The sequence below is a fragment of the Gymnoscopelus braueri genome, assembly GCF_963280865.1.
Source record: "Gymnoscopelus braueri genome assembly, chromosome: 22".
NCBI classification, from domain to species: Eukaryota; Metazoa; Chordata; class Actinopteri; order Myctophiformes; family Myctophidae; genus Gymnoscopelus; species Gymnoscopelus braueri.
The window spans coordinates 24,285,090-24,305,394 of NC_137624.1; the positions used below are offsets into that span (position 1 = coordinate 24,285,090).

The 20,305-nt window shown below is 40.0% G+C and overlaps 1 protein-coding gene across 1 annotated transcript in view; it reads right to left on the minus strand.

Annotated features, from left to right (window-relative positions):
- ric1 (RIC1 homolog, RAB6A GEF complex partner 1) overlaps nucleotides 1–19,245 on the minus strand; it is a 70,149-nt gene extending 50,904 nt beyond the window's left edge. The window contains exons 1-2 of the mRNA XM_080419596.1: nucleotides 18,557–19,245; nucleotides 12,046–12,153 (exon numbers count right to left, since the gene is read on the minus strand). Coding sequence (XP_080275722.1) covers nucleotides 12,046–12,153; nucleotides 18,557–18,697 — 249 coding nt within the window. The 5' untranslated portion in view covers nucleotides 18,698–19,245. The remainder of the gene's footprint in view (nucleotides 1–12,045; nucleotides 12,154–18,556) is intronic.
- Nucleotides 19,246–20,305: the final 1,060 nt, after the last annotated feature.

Sequence of the window (20,305 nt, forward strand, 5' to 3'; positions counted from 1 at the left end):
TCAAGACAGATTCTGCTAACAGCAGAATCTGTCAGCACCACTGCTCTAAACATGTAGTGTTGTTAGCAGGAATAAACACAGAAGACCCGGGAGGAAGTGGACTAAGAAAGGGGAGGAGACAAATCGAGTTCCTGTTTCTACACAAAAAAAAGGAGGTGGTGCCTGCAGAGGCAAAAACAAAGGGGGAATTAGATTTTTATCAATCCCAGATTGATACCACAGAGACCTGGGAAGGACACAGTGCAATGCAGAAAAACATCCAAATTGCAAGTGTCCATCATGTGGACTATACTATACATACGTATGCAATGATAGGATAACTGATCTATACGTATGATTGAACACCAGCCTGCCTTACATATAAATGTATATCCTACAGTGAGAGTGGTGAACCTTACAAAGCTACCAATGGACTTTCATCTATAAAGCTACTTATTTCAGTCTCCAACAACCACCAAGTGAATGACTGGTCTATGAAAAATGTACTTGGTGAGTAAACTTGATTGTAAATGAGAATGTACTGAGCATCAAGTTCCCATTTCTCATTCCTTTATAGTGGGGCTAAGGTCGCAGAGTGAGAGTCTAAAAACAGAACAGGAACAATCTGGCCAAATTGATTGAGAAGTTATTTCCCTCGTTTGAACAAGACTACGAGTCTAAAAGCCCTGTTAGCAGGCCCCAGAGGGGCTACACCTTATCCTCTGGACAATTCCCTTTGGTGAGTGGTAGACGCTTGCTTTCCCATGCAGGAAACCCATGTTTCAAACCTGGTTGTTGCAAGTGCAGACATGTTATTGTTTACAGCCTGAAACCATCTCGGGTTTCAGGATATGTGAACTGATAGAATAAAAGTGGTTGTTATCTAATATATAAAAGATAAAACAGTCGCACTTGTAGCCTCGATGCAATGTGTTGAACACGTTGAAGCATAAACAAACGTTCTGACAAGTCTTCTTCAGGGTGATATAAATAAGACTTTGTCTTGTGCCAACAGGAAAGAAAAAATAAAGTATAGCAAATACTACAGCTACACATTAACACATCTGTACAGTGTCACACAGGTATTCAGAATTTCTAATCTGCACAATTACAATTTGATTGATTTGATATCCTACAGTGAGAGTGGTGAACCTTACAAAGCTACCAATGGACTTTCATCTATAAAGCTACTTATTTCAGTCTCCAACAACCACCAAGTGAATGACTGGTCTATGAAAAATGTACTTGGTGAGTAAACTTGATTGTAAATGAGAATGTACTGAGCATCAAGTTCCCATTTCTCATTCCTTTCTAGTGTGGCTAAGGTCGCAGAGTGAGAGTCTAAAAACAGAACAGGAACAATCTGGCCAAATTAATTGAGAAGTTATTTCCCTTGTTTGAACAAGACTACGAGTCTAAAAGCCCTGTTAGCAGTCCCCAGAGGCCATACTGCATGAACACTTCAGCACGTGTTGGAACTTTAGCCTTTTTAACCATGTTAGATACAGCAGCTGACCAATTGGTACAGGTTTATGACCGTTGCATTGCTTTTATCACTCCCCTCACCCATGGCAAATATAAACGAATAAATGGGTGCAAAAGCAAAATCCATGGTAATCCAGCCAGTAGTTTTGAAGAGATCTTGTTTAGGATCAAAGTGTCGGATGGACCCTGAACAATAAACATTGCCAACAAAGCCCTTCTGGTAGCGGTGGGGCTAAAAAAAGCATCCTCTTTTGGCTCCTGCCACACAAGCAACTCCCTCTACTCACACACATGCACAAACAGACAAACACCCGTCCTCTAAAGACAAAGTTAACCTTGGTTTAGTAGGGTGATTACATTCGCCCCTGGGCTTGGAGGGTGGGTGGGTCTGAGCCACCAAACATCTGGAAAACAGCTGGGAGTAGCAGTGAGAACTACTGCCTGCCTGGGAAAATTTGGAGTTTATTGCAGCGTATTCCCTTCTCAAGGTCTCCACAACCATATTAGAATACTGGCCACAGTGGCCAGGGTATAAAGTTGTTTTTAACTTTGGAAGGAATAATAGCTAGCTAGTGAGAGGAACACATAGCCATCGAAACAAGGCTTGGGTATTAATATGTGACTGGCTCTTTATTTTCCAAGGAGTTAGGAGTCACTATAAAAATGTAACACGTCATACTTGAAGAAACAGAAGGACAAAGGATCAATTAAAGAATGTGAATGCAATACTGGAATTCCAGTTGCAGTAGAACAGTTGTTCACTTCTCAAATTCTCTAAATAGACAGTTTGAGCCCAGTAAAATTACTTGTAGCCTGCTAGCAAGGTATGGGAAGACAGAGGGTCAACATCAGCCTCCTGTCTCATGCTAGGTCTCTGGAATGTAAATTCTGCAGGATTTTCAGTCACAACAGCTCAAGTCATCTGTGTTTTTCCCTCTGTGGCTATGAGGCCAAAGAGTGGTAATAGCCAAACAGTCGTGGTTGACTGGCTGGCTGGCGAGCAACTTACAAACAGTGAAAACAGCAGCCATATGCTACATTTCTTTGCAAGCTGTAAATAAACAATACAGACATTTAAACCATGGTAATGCCATAGAGACAGATGGAAAACCACTGCAACTGTAAAAAAAAGCCTAAGTCCAGGCTTCTGTAAAGAATAAGTTGTAAGAAAGGTGTCATTGTAATTGATATAGAATGTGATTACAATTTAGTCCATACATCAACGCATGTTAAACTCTGGATGCGCTGCCAACAATTAATTAACAAAGGACTCGACATTTAGTGGAAGAAATGTTGCAGGGTTGGGTGCTAGGAATAAATATGCAGAGGGAGAATGTGGTGATGGGTGATGATGCATGTCATTTAGACTTTTCTGGATTTAACACATTTAACACATTTCTGGTTGTTTCTGATTCCAATATGGGACACATGCTGCTTTTCCTACCAGTGCAGTGTCGACGTGCGCCACTAGTAGTGACGTTGAACCACCCTACTTGGTCCAGAGACACTATTTTAAATTTAAATGTATCCTTTTGGATCTAATCCATTGTTTTTATATGTTTTTAATGGCTTGGCTTTTAAAATAAACAAAATGTTTGGCTCTGAAAAATTTGCTGTTAAAGAGACAACTAGGAAACCACACATTTCTAGAAAGACTGTTTAATTTTATTTGGACACTATTCAAATAAAACAGACATTGCACTGGTAGGAAAAGCAGCATGCGCCCCATATAGGCTCTGTGATTAATGAGACGGCTGATTTTATTCACTGTATACAAGTACTGATGTCAGCTGCACAATATATTTGATACAGTTGCTACGGCTGAGGCTTGTAATGTTAATTGTTGAAAATGTTGTTGTGAAGTTCATTTGTATTAATATAGTACACGTTTACAAAACAACACCCAAACACCCATCCCTAGTGGGTGTATGCAGTGATGTGTGATGACGCAGCCATATGCTAATTCTGACCCTGGCAAAACGTTTTATTTATTTTTTATATTTATATTTAACTTTTTGCCAGTCTTCTGTGCACTGTGAGGCAGGGCAGCAGTTTTGGCCACTTTGATGCAGTCATGTCAACTGAAAACAATCAGACAAAAGGGGAGTCACTCAGTTTCTCACATTGGCTATAATTGGCCAGTGGCCCCAATGTCAAGCAAAAGCTTTCAACCACTTAAGCTAGGGTCACCAGGCATCACGGTTTGGCCGGTATTGTCTAGACTTCAAGCTGTGAGTCTCAAGTCTCGACAAATATCTCTAACATAACACTAATATGTCCCGGTTTTCAACATTCACTACCAAATTGTCCCAGTTTTCGCCCCAATAACATTTTAATAGCCATTTTCAGCGGTTAAATGGACGTTTATCATGTACATGCTCAGACCTAACCAATCAGAAAACATGAACAAAGCATTCCTTGTCTAAATTCAACAGTGATGCGTGTCAATCAGTTATTGCCTGTATGCAACACCTATGGTGCATGTACATGTGCGCGTGTGTGAACATGCATGAATGGCCGTGCGCGTGCATGAACGTGCACATTGATTTTATGGTCCCGGTTTTGGGGGTTGAAAATATGGCCAACCTAACTCAAGCCCTAGTCTCTCGAGACAGACTGTTGGCTTACACAGTTTTCAAATGCTTCCACCTAGTAGTCTGCACACCAGAAGCGCTGAAATTGAGTATCATGTTCTGCAGGATTGAATCTTTTTGCAAAATGATCTCTAGGAATCAAGGTTCTCTTTCTGTGTACCCTTCTCTAACCCTAAAATCTCTAGAGCTTGAGGCCGAAACAGTCAAATCCAGTACACTAAGAATAAAAATAATCCATAAAAAAAAATAAGTAAATATCAAAAGGCAGGGAAAAAAATCACACCCTGTGTGAAGTGGGCGGTGTCTTGTTAGCTAATCACAATACTGAATGGAGTCAACCAATCATGTACAAAAGATAAATACATTTATTGAAACACTCTTTATGATGGACGAAACCATAACTTGAAAAAAACAAATATTTGGTTATTTTCAAGTTATGGTCTCTTATATAGGGCTATGCACATGTGTCATGTGACACTGGCCAATCACAGTCCTGAATAGACTGTGATTGGCCAATCACAGCGCAGGATAATTGTACAAATTTCCTGGGCCCAGATCACAGCGCAGGAAAATGTACATTTTTCCAAATCTCACTTATAGGGGCGGTTTCACCGCCCAAAAACCCTCAAGGGGCAAATCAAGGATCGTTATAGGAGATCGTTATATATCAGAAGTATCAGGGTCTAAAGGATTACATGAGCATGAAAGCTTCCTTTGAATTACAGCTGCAGCCCACGTTCACATGCGGCCAGCGTCTTATGCAATGATGTTCTGCACTGCACTAGAATGATAGATCTGGTGTAGCCTTTGTAGTGAATGGGTGATGAACTGCACAAATCGGCACACATGAGCTCTATAAACACGCTGCACTTTTGCAAGGGGAAACGCATCCCCACAGGACTTTAACACATGTCAGAACCAAACTGTGTCAACATGGATCCTCGGGAGCGCTTGAGTGCATTCTCTGGTATTTATAACTTTTGCACCTGTTCCCTGTTGCACTGTTGTGTGCAGGGCTCAATTAGTTAAAAAAAAAGGAAAAAGAAAGAAAAACAGAGGGAAGGGGGCACATTTCCTCAACCATTTAAGACCTATATACTCACGACGCCTATGGTGCCAATACATCGGCCCTCATTTATCAACCCGAGTTGATAAATGAGGGCCAGTGTGTCCTGGCCTAGTAAATCAGCTATTTTGCCATTTTGTAAATAATACATTTTAAAAAGAAAAAAATGTAACATTTTTGATACATTCTGAAACATTTTGACAAAGTGTTAAAAATGTGTGAAGCAATTTTTTTACCAAAACAGGGGTGCCTGGGTTCATGCCGTTAACATACAATTTTATTGTGTTATTATCAAACATAAATAACAAACATAATTTATTACATACATTTCCCACAAGGAATTGCATGTATTTGATGACCAGAAGCAGGGATAAAACATATCCCTACCAGCAATAAAACAACAAATGAATGACCAGAGAGTGGGGGATATCAAAAGCAGAGGCGTGGATTGCCCCCCCATCCACACCTAGCAAAATGAACGCTGGCTGTGTGCTTGGCTGGTAGCGCAGTCTGAGTTAAAGCTTCCCCAGACACATTCATAGCGTTCATTCATGTGTACTTGGGCCTAACTGTGAGAGGTACAGATGGAAGGAGGGACGGAAAGAAAGAAAGAAAGAGTGAAAGAATGGAGACCAGGCTTCTTCTAGGAAATTATTAGGTGACGTGAATCTTTTGTGTGTTTTTTAGAGTTACAGTACATTCATTATACATAGCAGAATGCAAGACCACATAATACCGTCTTAAGGGGTTTACCCCATCTATCTTTCATGTTTTAAAAAATATATATACTTTGTCTTTTTCTGCCTTTATTGATAGTATACAGTATATAGACAGGAAATGGGGAGACTAGAGAGAGGCGGGGAGTGACACGCAGCAAAGGTTGTCGGGACTGCTAGGCCAGCGGTCCGGGACTCTATCCTCTATCTTGAAGTCTTTGGGGTTGGATATAAAGGCAATTTTCAAAGCCTGGGGCAAACCTTTATTTACAAATTTCTTAGAGACCAGTCATTTAGATGTTTCATATAGGTTCCACAATACTTTCCTGGACACAAATTGTGTGGGACATTATTCAAAACTCTTCCCAAGGATTTTTTGCCCCTTAATGCGTTTGTGTGTGAGTGTGAGTGTGAGTGTGAGTGAGAGAGTATGAGAGTGTGTGTGTGAGAGAGAGAGAGTATGAGTGTGTGCAAGTGGTGACGTTGGCCAGCACCTGATGTGTCAGCAGGATCACTACAGAGGTGTTTTGGGAGAAACACTTGCTGTGTTCTTCCACGTCGAATTCTACTGTCCAAATACCACAACAGTGGCTAGGCAGACCAAAGATAAAAAAGAATAGCTGATGTGGGTACATGATGAAACTGAGATAAATAAGCTGTGCTATGCAAAACAGCTTGGATCCTAAAAGCACACACTGTATGCAAGCTTGTGCATCTGCACAACAAAAGTGTGTGTGTGTGTGTGTGTGTGATTCTTTGGATGCCATCTTTTGAGGGTGCACCAGTTTATCAAACTAACCTATTTTAATCAATTATATAAAAAAAAAAAAAAAAAAAAAAATTATATATATATATATATATATATATATATATATATATATATATATATATATATATATATATATATATATATATATATATATATATATATATATATATATATATATATATATATATATATATATATATATATATATATATATATATATATATATATATATATATATATATATATATATATATATATATATATATATATATATATATATATATATATATATGATATTCACTTCTACCACTTATCCAGAGCGGGAGGTAACGTTCTAGCAGAGAATCCCAGACTTCCCTTTGCCGGTCATATTAGCTACTTCTAAATGGGGGATCCCAAGGCCTTCCAAGGCCCGCGTGGAGATATAATCGTCACATCATTAGCTTGTACATTGGCTATTTTGTCTATTTTAGCTCTACACCATTTTATGACAAAGTATAAAATAGGGCTTAAGTGGTTACTCAGATTGATTGATTTAGTCAATTATAAATAACTAAAACCCATTTCCCCCGCATTAATACATACGCTTCTCGATAAACTTTTAGAGACACTGCGAAGTGAATGTGTACATCTATCATAGTCATACTTGCAGTCAAAAATAATGTCACCAATAATGGCTATGACGAATAGCAACATTCAATTTTCATCATCTGCTTCAACTTTTGGAAAAGCAGCACCCGTCACCTGGCCCAAATCAGACAGATGTAGTAGATATACACAAAACATTCATACACAGGTGTGACATGATTGAATGTGTGTGTGTGTGTGTGTGTGTGTGTGTGTGTGTGTGTGTGTGTGTGTGTGTGTGTGTGTGTGTGTGTGTGTGTGTGTGTGTGTGTGTGTGTGTGTGTGTGTGTGTGTGTGTGTGTGTGTGTGTGTGTGTGTGTGTCTCTCTCATAGTCTTAATGACCCATCCATGCAGTCTCTCTATATAGTATGCAATGCATACTCAGAAACATACATACTGGATACAATGCCAATGCAAATTGCCAATGACATTTTCAGACAAAGCTGTATCAAACAGTTCATTTCCAGCCCATATGTAAATGCAAAAATAACGTAGTAGGATATTGGTTTTCATGGAGTATATCTATGAATTGTCATGAATCTGTACAGTAATAAGTCAAACAAGCCTGTTTGGTACACAGGTTAGATCATCCACAGCTTAGAATCGCGTCCACAGCTGTGACACCAGATGTTGCAATACAAGGTCCTGTTCAGCGATCAGCCTCATAAAAGCACAACATGTCAATGGGGAAGAGAGCATTCTTTATATCGTCTCTGTCGGGTTACGGGTAGAAACCTCATATGTCCGAAACCGTTATTTTCTCATTCAAAAATATCAAAAGTAGCAGATCTACAAGCTCAAAACGCGGCGCGAGGATCTGCTACTTTTGATGCTTGTGTTGTGTGTGACGAAAAAACACAAAAAGTTAGAATATGGACTGGAGATTGGAGGTTTCTGTCCGACAGCCAAAGATGTATTGTTTGTGGACATAATAATTTACATTTTGGGTGTGTAGTGTATCCAAGACATGACTGTGATGAAGTCATTAGGTTTGGAGATAATCCTTACATAAACAGGAGTAAGCCCAAGAGATGTATCAAACTTCATTTTTGTTTACAAAATGCAGACTTTAGATTGGATGAGGAGTATTCTCCTCATCTGTCTTTAGAATAGCTAACACACACAGATGCATATTTACCTAGCATGCTGCAAATTAGCCTCAGGGTTGTAAAGTTCTTTTTTCACTGTGTACAATGTTTTTTTTTGTTATTTCTATTTACATTGATATAGCCTATGTTTTTTCAGACATAAGCACTTGGTGCCGTGGTGCCCACTCCAATATAAAAACCTTGAGGGACAAGGGACGTTGTGTTTACAAGTACAGTATAACACGCCAACTGAGGTGACATTTATTATGTGAACCACTTAAACACTCTCTATACTTAGTAAAACGGATCCGAGTTGCAACTGTGCTTGGTCCGCACATTTCTCAGTTTCACTCTTTCAGATCTGCTTTATTTGTCTCATAGTTTACCAGTGTGCTTTGCTTTGGCACACCGATTGGGAACCACTGAGTTAGATCATTAAGCAACGATAGCTCACTCAAACTGCATAATTCTGTAATAATGGTCCGTGGGTAAAGGTTCCCACAAACTGGCCCTTGTTACTGCTGCTAAGCTGCAGATAATAGTGAAATTGGAGCCTGAAATCCATATTATCTATTCTAGGCCACTTACACCTAGAACTTACACCTACCTTTCCCAGACATTAGGTCACAGACTCAATTGCCTTTGCCAGTTGCCACAGTGGTCACGAGCCGTTGTTTAATCAACTAAAACAAAAAACAACTAAAGGTAGGGTAAGTGATATTTTTTGTTCTATATTCTCATAATAATCATTGCTATAGAGTGTTTGTTCAGTAACAGGGGTCTCCCTGTCTCTCCAGCTCTTTCAGCCAATCAGGACAGAGTACCCATTACATACCGTACATTTATAGTGTTACCGTTCAAATTTTGTCAGCTCATTTCTTTGTGTCATCACTTCCAAATTCACTTGTTTATCCTGTATCCTGTGTGAGTTCTCTCTCCTGATTGAATAAAATTGGTATCCCGACCTGCAAATGTGTTTTCTGTTTACCAAAGAGCAAGAGAGACAGGGAGACTCCTGTTACTGAACAAACAGCAGCGGTTCTCAAACTATGGGTCGCGACCCAAAGTTGGGTCGCGGGAAGGTGCCGTTGGGGTTGTGCATTGGCAATTGATTTTTTTAAATCAAGAAACAGGAAAAAGCTAGGTCGTTGACTCGTCGGGACCAGCGTGAAGAGGAAGTCAAAGACTGTCACTTGACTCCTCATACACATACGCAGGAAAGACAGCACACACAAGCCCTTGTAGAGGCACAGAGAACTGATTGCTGTTCGATATAGCTAGTTAAAGCCTATAGCAGGAATGAAGTTCAATATGAGCGAGTGCCGGATGCCTTAAGAGTTTTGTAACTCCGAGGGTGAGAGGGGAAATACATGGACCACGGGAGGAGTCACTGACTGTGTACATTTTACCTGTTGTAGCTTATGTGCCAGCAAACACAATAAGCCCCAGCATTTGAGTCAACAAACAGTTAAATTTACGGATCGCGACATCAGTGCGTGCGGGCAGGTCATGCTCACAGAGTCACTGTCACAGACAACCCGACCAGCAACAGCTGCCACCAGGGATGGAGAAGAAACACACGGTCGGTGGCCAAAGATAAAATCGAGAGCTGGATTAACACATTGACTGCCAATCACGTAGATCTACGCGAACCGCTTTAAAGCCGCCACGTGCCAATCGCGTAGATCTACGTGAAGTGAAAAAAAAAAAAAAAAAAGATATGATTAGTTGAAGATCTAGACTCCTATCCACCTCCTTGTTAACTTAAAACTTAAAAATGCTGTATTTCGGCTCCTGAGTACTTTTTTTTTTCCAATGAAAAACTCTGGTACTGGCTAAAAAAATATGCAATAATTCTGGCAGTCAAATTAAGAAACTTTGGTTGTTCTGGCAACATATTTAGGCTAATATGCTTCAGTTTACATTAAAGGTGTACGAAAACACTTCCGCTGCTTTTATTGATATTGTAGCGTTCCCCAAGCTAGAATCGAACCCAGCAGACTCAGCTGTGTCTTATTTCAACTTTGAAATTGCACTATAAATAAAGTGTAGGGTTGCCAAAAAAAATCCCCCATAAAATGGGGTTGTGGTATAAAAAGGTTTGAGAACCCCTGCTCTATAGCAATGAGTACTATTCAGAATATAGAGCTATTTAATACTTATTTTAACAAAACAATATCACTCACTTACCCTAACTATAAACATGTATACATTTTCATTCTCTCCCATAATTTTACAGCAGACAAGCGGCTAAAATACAAAACGCCCTAAATACATAATACATCCAAACACAACCTTTTTAGCAACGCTGCTTTTCTCTCATTTCCCCAGAAAACACCTCTGGTGCGGCACCTTATAAGTACAGAAACATGTCTTGTTAGCATTTAACAAAAGAATGGGGTTGGAGGAAAAGGGCCATAGCTGAAGGAGTCTACCATTACCACATTCAAACATAAAACCTGGGTTTGACACAGGACACTGAATGTGGGTTAAACCCATGTTGGACCCAATAGAACCACACTATGGTCACAGGTCGTCTGTCACACAAAACCGGGGGTCAGGTCACTGCTAAACAGGGCTGACATGGTCCACATCATTACTTGGTTGTTCATACTTGTTTGCTTGGTGATCGCACTTGTATTGTGCGATCACAATCAATGAGGCCCCCTTGATCAATAGTCATTTGGGATGTGAGTTTTCAAGACCTGAAATTTTGAAAATACAATTTAACCACATTTAACCCTGGTGTTCCTATTTTGGGTATGTCAAGGTATCGTTACAAATAGGGGTTCCTGCCCAAAATGGGTTATGGCAAAAATAATTTCAAACATTTTCAAGAATGTTCTAAAATGTTAATTTATATTTTTTTGTATTAACTCTTTCAGTGCCAAGAGTATTTTCATAAAGTACTCCCAAACTGCCAGGAATTTGCGTTTTTTTTTATTTTTAAATTTTGTAATTTTTCATTCAAATAAATGATCTGATTGGGGTTTTAAACCCATAATACAGTTCTACCAGTAGAGAGCAACAAATCGACACATTGATGATCTCGCTGGCTCACTCGCCCCCTCCCAAACAGGCTCACGTCATATCCGGTCAGAACCGGATGTTGACATTTTCGATAATCGTTGATCGGGCTAAATTACGATGCGATACACGACTACGATGACTGATCGTCACCCAGACCAAAGAGAGTAGACGTGGACCTCTCCGTTCGCTTTTTATACCGTGTGAAAAAAACGTGACTTTCCCTATTCTGGCCGAAAATCACCGGAGAAAAACAACGTGACCCGGAAATGAATTTTTTTTTTTACATCCGGCTCCGGGTGAGTCTGATGTAGTCAGGAAGCGAAAGTGATCATGAAAAATATACAGAATAGCGCGACCACAGTCAAAAGTAAAAACTCGGGATTTCTCGTGCTGGCACTGAGGGTACTCGGGAAAAACTCGGGATATGTCGGGGCGTGGCACTGAGAGAGTTAAGAAATAACGGAAATAACAGATCTACAAACAAACACATTTTTTTATTGTAGATAAGCTAATTTCACTATTCGCTGTAAGACTAAGTATATAGGGCTTAGTCAAGACACCCGATTTCCATGATAATCAGCAGAGAAAGAGGTAGGAGTAGGAAAATAGCCGGTCTGTGTAAAGAAGTGTAAAGAAGAGCAGAAATCCAAGTTCGTGGCTCACAGCAACACAAAAGAATGGTGTACTCACCGCCACGGCTATCATGGAGTCGTCTGGTTTCCATTCTGCTTGCTGGTAGACGCCAAACTGTGCTGCAGCTTTTGCAGACTCAATATAGCTGACAATCAGGACACTGGGCTGGGGGAGAAAATGAAAAATATAATTTAGATACATAAAGAATAACCGCTCACACAGAACATAAAGAGGACATATGCTTCAAAGGATACTCCATTTCATACATTATACACAAGAGTGTACATTCCAATTACATGTAAACTGCATGTAACATGTCAAATGAAGATTAGGTGTGTGACAGCTACAGTTTGATTAACTGAGCTTTCCACACGCACACCAATGCTTCTATTATGAGTGACAGCTACAGTTTGACAAACTGAGCTTGCCACTCCAAAGCTTCTTTAGCAAGACAAATCCTTGTTTTTCTCTTGTCTTGCCATCAGCTAGTAAATTGTGATCTATGGAAGGAATGTCTGTGGCTAGTCGACTGAACGGTTAAATGGCCCCTACTAAACATTTACTAAATACTCATCATGTAAACAATTAATAAACTGTATATACAGATAGTCTTCATTGAGACATTAACATTTGTTATTTTATACATTTCGATTTTGCATCTGGTGTGATGAGGAATCACAACAACATGGACCAGGACGTGAACCTTCAATGTGACAGATGAACTCTGAGCACAGCAAAATGCTAACCATAATACATAATCAATCCAATTGAATATGAGACAAATTTGACAGACACAGGGAAATAAAGTATACACACTTACACAGTGCCCCAACTTTTCACTTTTGCAACCACAGATTAAAACTTTTCTTGTGGATAGTGGCAGTGTATGAACCAAAACTGACAATGTCTCCCAGCATCTTGGACAGAACAAAAATGCATTTGAGCATTCATAGTTATCTTGGATGCCTTTGTCACAAGAAGGCAAAAGTCATTTTTGGTTCACATGTGCTCTAGAGCCAAGACAACAGCATCAAATAAACATTAACATTTGATTAGTTGACACTTATTAAATATCTAGAAGGAAAACATTTATTGCCAATCACTGCTTTCTTGTTGAGCAGTACAGCCTACATATTTGTGGTATGGTTGTTATAGGGTGAGAGGCAACATGATCAGTATCAAAACTATAGCTTCACAGCCCTGCAGCAGTCATTTATTGTTGGTATAATATTTCACAGGACTAATGTTAGCCATTTAAAGGATCACCATGTTTCCAATGCATCAGAAACTGTGGGCTGTGTGGCGTGCACGACTGCACGGTACAAGACAAGAAAAGCACACTCCACAAAAAACTATTAAAATAGCCCATCATGACAAACAGTGATAATGTGTAAGTACCTATATTGATTATCCAGATTACTTATTTCCTCTGCAGGGAAGGAAGTACCCATGAAAAGCACAATCAGTTAATTGCCAATTGATGGCTATTCTTTCAATTCCAGGATGGGAAAAACAAACTATAGGATCAGCATCAGATTTCTTGATCTTACATGAAAATTAGGACGTACTTGCGAAAGAGCATGATCCCATGCAACTCAAGCCATCTTATATTTATCTCTTACCCTCTATCACTGTAACATGACACCAGCCCCAGTAATTGCAACCCTCAGTATCCGTTTCATACAATTAAAACTTGATGGTGCCAAGGAAAACTGTGCACTAGTGAGTCTAGTACTATGGGTAGAAGGAAAATAAACAGCCTATATTGCTGTTAAGGTGCTGCCTGTAAGTGATATTTTTGGGCTAAACCAAACGTTTCTTTTGGTAAAATAATAATCATTGCTATAGTGTGTTTGTTCAATAACGGGGGTCTCCTCGTCTCTTCATCTCATTAATAAAACGGGGGAAAAATCTGGTGGGTTGCCAATTCCATCCAATCAGAAAACAGTACCCATTTATCAGCTTCAAATGTATAGTTTTCCAGTTTAAAATTTGTCTACTCATTTATTTGTGTCATCACTTCCAATTTCACTTGTTTATTTTGTATCCTGTATGAGTTCTCTCTCCTGATTGGATATAAATGGCATCCTGACCTGAAAATGCATTTTCTGTTTACTAAAGAGCTGGAGAGACAGTGAATCACTTTAAAACCACTTTCAACCAGGCATGTCATTATAGGTGAACTTTTTCAAATAAAAATTCAAAACTTGCGATGCGTTGTGAGCTTAGAGATCAGCTCTAACAGGGCTTAGAAGTGGTTAAATAAAAAAATATGTGTATTTAATATGCGTGCTTGTTGTACAAATTGTACAATGTACAAATAAAGTTAAACGTTCTTTCCATACTGAATTTAATACTTAATTTAAATGTTTAATCTATCAAAAGGTGGTTTGTGTTTATTTTTATTTGTTTGTAAAATGTTCAAATAAATCATATCATCATCATAAGTTTTTCATATTGGTTTCACGATTTTCTTTCAAAATATGGGTAAAAAAAGACAGTGGTCAATGAATCGGGATCTGACTCAACAATCTAGCACCAGTCTAACAACTAAAACTCATATTTTAAATAAGCCTTGGATATTATTCAATTAGCAGTTAGATTGTATTTAAACTCAAACCGAGCAAGACAGCTAGAAGACAGGGAAAGAGAGAAATGGGGATATGGATGGACAGAAACTTATGGAACCAGATATCCTGTCAATACAAAAAGTAAAAAATATATATCTGATTACTCCTCCTGGGTGGAAGGCCATAGTACAATATTTCACTGTAATCAGTCAACGGCTGGTTGAATGTTTGATAGTGTGTGGAGCTTGACTAAAATGGGAAGGAGAGATCTGGTCTCCAACCCTCCCCCTCTTTGTCCATGTTTTTCATTCAAGCTCAAGCACAGATTAAAATAATGCCAATTATATCACCGCCCAAGGGTCATTTCTTCAAATAGCACTTCACCCATTTTCAACCTTATCTTCATATAATTGCTCCTCACTAAAAGACAGCAATATTTCTGACTACTCACTCTGTGGCTCATTGGTGGGCTATAGACAGTCCAGAAACCTGCCTACCAATGACATCATTGATGGGGATTCAAAGCTAATAGAATAATACAGCTATTCTCTTCGTGGAAAGTTATCATGCTGAAATAGAAGCTATTGTTCTTGCGATTAAAAAAAAAAGGGGGGAAAAAGGAAGATATTTTTGAAATCAGGTTTGAAATGACCAAACTGGCACCTGCGGCTAAGTTTCCGAACTGTCCACATTCCTCCTCTGACTGAGACACAGAGTGAATAGACAGAAACGGTGCCATCTTATAATGCTCATTGGTGATAATAGCCAATCTACAAGCTCGCAAATTTGTTGCAATGCAACGTGAGCTTGTAGACCGGCTATTTAAAGAAATTATTCGAAAATCATTGAAAATGTTCATCTATAATGACATGCCCAAAATATGGACACCAGGTTGATAGTAGTTAATAAACGACTGATCTTGCAGGGATCTTTATCTCACAGAGTAGTGCACTCCACTTAGTTTAGATGCTTCATGTTATAAAGTTTAACTGCCACTCTTATTTCATGCCATCAGACCAAAAGCATCTGGTCAATATATAAAATGAAAAAAAAACTTACTTAAAAATATTAGCATACTTAAAAAGTATGTTAAGTATTTAAATAAGACAAATTCTGATTATCAGCATACAGTAGCTCAAATTTTACATGAACAGGAACTAGTCACTTTTAAAGCCTTTTTTTTTTGCCCAATGCTGTGCTGCTAATGTTCTCTAACATGAATTTAGCAGGGTGAGGTGAGAGCTGTGATTACCCTCGTATCACCAGGCTTTCCACATATACCTGTGGAAAGACTGTTTTTGACTGGGATAACATCCCATGTCCTATATTTATCCATGGAATTTTTTATGATTGGTTCGAATGGTTGAAGGACTGCCATCTTTTCCCATCGTCCGCTATCGCTTCCCAAGTTCCCATGCTCTGGAGGGGCGGTCACAGATTTCGATATGGAATATTGTGATTTTTTTTTTGTAACGTTTTCACAATAGTATTGTAACTCATGGTTTGTTTCTGGAGCTACTGTAACCTTCTGCCTGCTCTGGAAGTAGCTCACAGGCAGTTGAGTGGGCGAGGACCAGTGACATAAAAAGACGTATGTGAGGAGGTTACACACTAAATCAAGTTCTAGGCTGCTTGGCCTTCAGGTATACTGTAAAAATGTTTCCCGAAATATACAAAATGTTTTTACATGGCATTATATTATTTCATTTCAGAAATCTCAATCCTCAACCCTATAAATAGGCAGTCAAATATAGATCTACACAGACCCTAGTAGAATTATTGACCAGAGCAAACTCAATCTGTATGTGGATGACAGATCTAAGCGCGTTACCCCATATGACCTCGAAGACTCACATTTCAACGGAGCTTAAACTGGGAATGCATGGGGGAAACTGTGACTTGACCCCTCCTCTCCCATACTATGTAACAACTAGGCCTACCTACATTCACAGGCTCAGTGTAACTGAAAAAAATCCCATGAGAGCTGTAAGGATTACATAAACACGCCACGCCACGCCACCCACATACATGCATGCACACAAACGACAGTCACATGCATTGTTGCATTTGTAAATATTACACACACACACACACACACAATATGCCTCTGTTCCTTCTACATCCTCAGCAGTTTCCAATCCATTCAGACAGCTGTGTCTGGGTGGCACGGTGATGGAGCTGAATGGCTACACGGCTAAGCTGCTGTGTTACACGGATTAGTGATAGCACCTACACTGAACTGGCCCGGACAGTGCTGGGTTGCTCGAGGAGAGATGGGATTATAGAGAAAAGACCTTGGGGGAGATGATGGCTGATAATCATGGAGGCACAAAAGAGGGAGATTCTCCACTGACGCACACATATGATGAAACTATGTCGAAGGAAGGTAGCCGAGTATTCAGCATGGCTGTCAGTGCTCACTCAAGCTCGCCAGGTTAACTTGGGCGAACATTGTTGAGGCCAGAGAATGCATAATTGTTGTTGTCCAAATAATAGCATACAAAGTGCAAATAGAAAGGCTTTTATGTACTTGTTTGGAGACTGTCTAGTGTAGAATGTCTAGTAAGTGTTTACTATCCGTGCAGCAGTGAATTGTGTGTGTGTGTGTGTGTGTGTGTGTGTGTGTGTGTGAGAAAAGAGATGGAGGTGTTTCCCTCCACATTCCTGAGAAGGACATTTTCCCAGGCAAGTTGTTGTTGGCATCCATGGGCTACACTACACACTAAAATATCACAGAGTATTAAAAGAATACAGTTTGGGTCCATCAGACAGATAATTAAATTAAGCGTCTGCTGATGGTCACACTCCCTGTGTGGTCACTGTGACCGTGACACGCTCCACATCAGATCACCAAAACCTGACCTGTTCAAAGAAAATGTCAAAATGTGGCCTAAATGCTAATTCACATAGCATGATAGCAATCACTGGACCTGATGTCCTCAGACCGCCTTGATGCATCTATACATTAAAAAAGTAGTCTTACCATGATACTGCGTGTGCATGGGTCAAGGCTGGCCTGGTTCTTACAAGTGGTGATTAATTGACAAGTGTCCTTTGTTTACTACTCAAGCTCAGGCAAATAAATCACCTCATAGACTTAAATTATTATGTAAAAAAGCCTCTGTTAGTGTTAGGGATGATTAAGAAATGAAGATGACACACTCGCAGTGTATACTAGGTATTCCAATCCGGTGTAAGTCATGTTGTGACATACGAAGCAGGATGCTCAAAAAGCTACAATGCAAAACAGCCTTCATGTTTATGAAACAGTACACAAGGGGTCAGGGGGTCATATAAGTACCAAGACGTGTCCTATGCGTGGATTCCATAGATAGTCAGGAAAGCAGTGAATTGGATGTAAAAACAGTTACAGTAGTGACACTGACTCTCACGTTTGCAAAAGTACACAGTTACAATCCTCAGTGTTAATTTATCCATTTGTAACCATTTGTGTACAAATACACATTTTGGTTCACTTTCAGTTAAATTAAAGCTACAATCCGTAACTTATATGTATTAATAGCCTTGGATCAAGACTATCATAGATGTATTTTATAGAGTCTGACTTTTACTCATAGACGTGCGAATGTAAAAATCGATTAAAAAAAATACATCTACGATAGCCTTGATCCCAGGTTAGATCCAAGGCTAATATTATTATTAAACACTAACATTACACAGTGAGGATCTTTAGTGCATTGGTTCTCAAAGTGGGGTCCGGGGACCCCCAGGGGTCCGTCCTTGAGGGAGTTCCAGGGGGTCCCCAGCTAAATGATAGATTAGGCACCAAATGGACATTAAATAGTTGAGAATCACTGCTAGAGCCGTAAAAAAACCTTCTCTAATGGGGGGTCCCTGGCATATCTTTTGAAATGGTGGTCCGCGGGCTAATAAGTGTCAATTTGGGAGTCCTTGACATGAACAAGTTTGAGAACCACTGCTTTAGTGTGTTAACGCCACAAAGAGCATCACCCCTCCTGGCCTCTCTCTCTGCTTACCCGACTGAACCAGACGCTGAGCTGGGTCTCTGACAACACGGCGAAGTAGAACCTGTGGGAGCTCGGCTGGACGTAGAAGGGCTCCTCTTCGCTCCGCAGGGGACACAGCAGCCTCCGGGGCCAGCCAGTTAGAAAATACATGACGGGGACAGTTAGTAGTCACTGAATCATCCACATCGACACGGGAGAATAGTGTCGCAATGCCAGCCCCAGCAGAGCAGTGGTCCCTGTGGTGGTCCGTATTCCCAAACGGCGTTGTTTAGTCCGTGCGGTTCATGAAAGCCGTTTTGTCGTGTTGTTAAAAACAAAACAAACAAAAGCAGAGGACGTCGACACTTGGTGGCCCCAGCTATCAATCCATGAACGCCGAGGAAAGATCCTGAGCAGAGCTACAATGCTAGCCAAGAAGCTAACATTCCCCTTGCCAACTTCTAGCCGATGAGCTGTCCAAGGGACGGGCTATATTTATGCCCGAGGAAAAAAAAGCGTGCAAGGATTACAACTAACTAAAATAACACGGAGCGAAAATGCGTCATGAAACGAACCCGGTTGGTCGAATAATTCCTGGTGTTATTGTTGTGTCAGTTCTGCAGACAAAGACAATAACAGCGTTTGTTTTTAATAACGGTAAAGGACTCTGTTTTCTCTTCTGTGTCTCTCGCCGACGCCATCTTTAGCATGTCTGACTGGCTCAAATCTGATTGGCTAATCCCGGAGAAGTTTGCGTCGAACGAGATGTTGACATCCGACGTCATTTTCCTGCTAATTTGAAGTCAAACCAGAGCTCGTTGCTGACATCTACTGGTGACCAATGTAATGTCAGCAGTACTGGAATTTATAGGCTACTTCATTACTGTGTGTGTGTGTGTGTGTGTGTGTGTGTGTGTGTGTGTGTGTGTGTGTGTGTGCGCGTGCGTGCGTGCGTGCGTGCGTGCGTGCGTGCGTGCGTGCGTGCGTGCGTGCATAGGCCTACAGTATTTATTATTATATACTGTCTGTGTAATGATTATTTTTCATTGTATGTTGTTGTGGCTTAGTATTGTTGAACCACACTACTTGCATTTCACTGCTGATTGATTGATTGATTGATGCACTTTATTTAGTAAGACATGAGAACAGTACATGACAGTACATAACAGTACATGGAAGTACAAATTCACAATACAAGGTCTACTAAACTGGAAATCTCATTAAGCACTGAGCTTGTTTAAGATGAGAACCCCATGCACACAAATCATGATGACATATAAGAGACAGACAGATATACACACTACTGTGTATGACACAGAATGTGTGTCATACAATCAGTTTACAGGTTACTGGTATGAAGAGTGAAAAATATGTACGTGTATGAGTAGTGACAAGTAAACCTTGCTTATATATGTATGTCATACAGGCTATGCTGGATGGCAGGACCTAGAGCAGCCACATTGACATTGGAACCAGTTCAATCCTCCTCCTGGCATTATGTGGAAGCATCTTTGAGCAAGACACTGAACCCCCAGGGCCAGTTGCTGCCTTCTGTGTGTGTGAATGTGACATACATACTTTGTGAAACACGGATAAAAGGTGCTATATAGCTTGAGGAACCGAATATAACATGGCACCACTTCTCAATTGAACTCAATGGACGCGGCCACCATGTTCTATTCAGTTTTGAATGGTGTTCAAACAGTGTTTTTTTTTTTTTTTTTCTCTAAGCACCTTAACGTCCATATGTATATCATGCACAGTATAAGTATAACATGC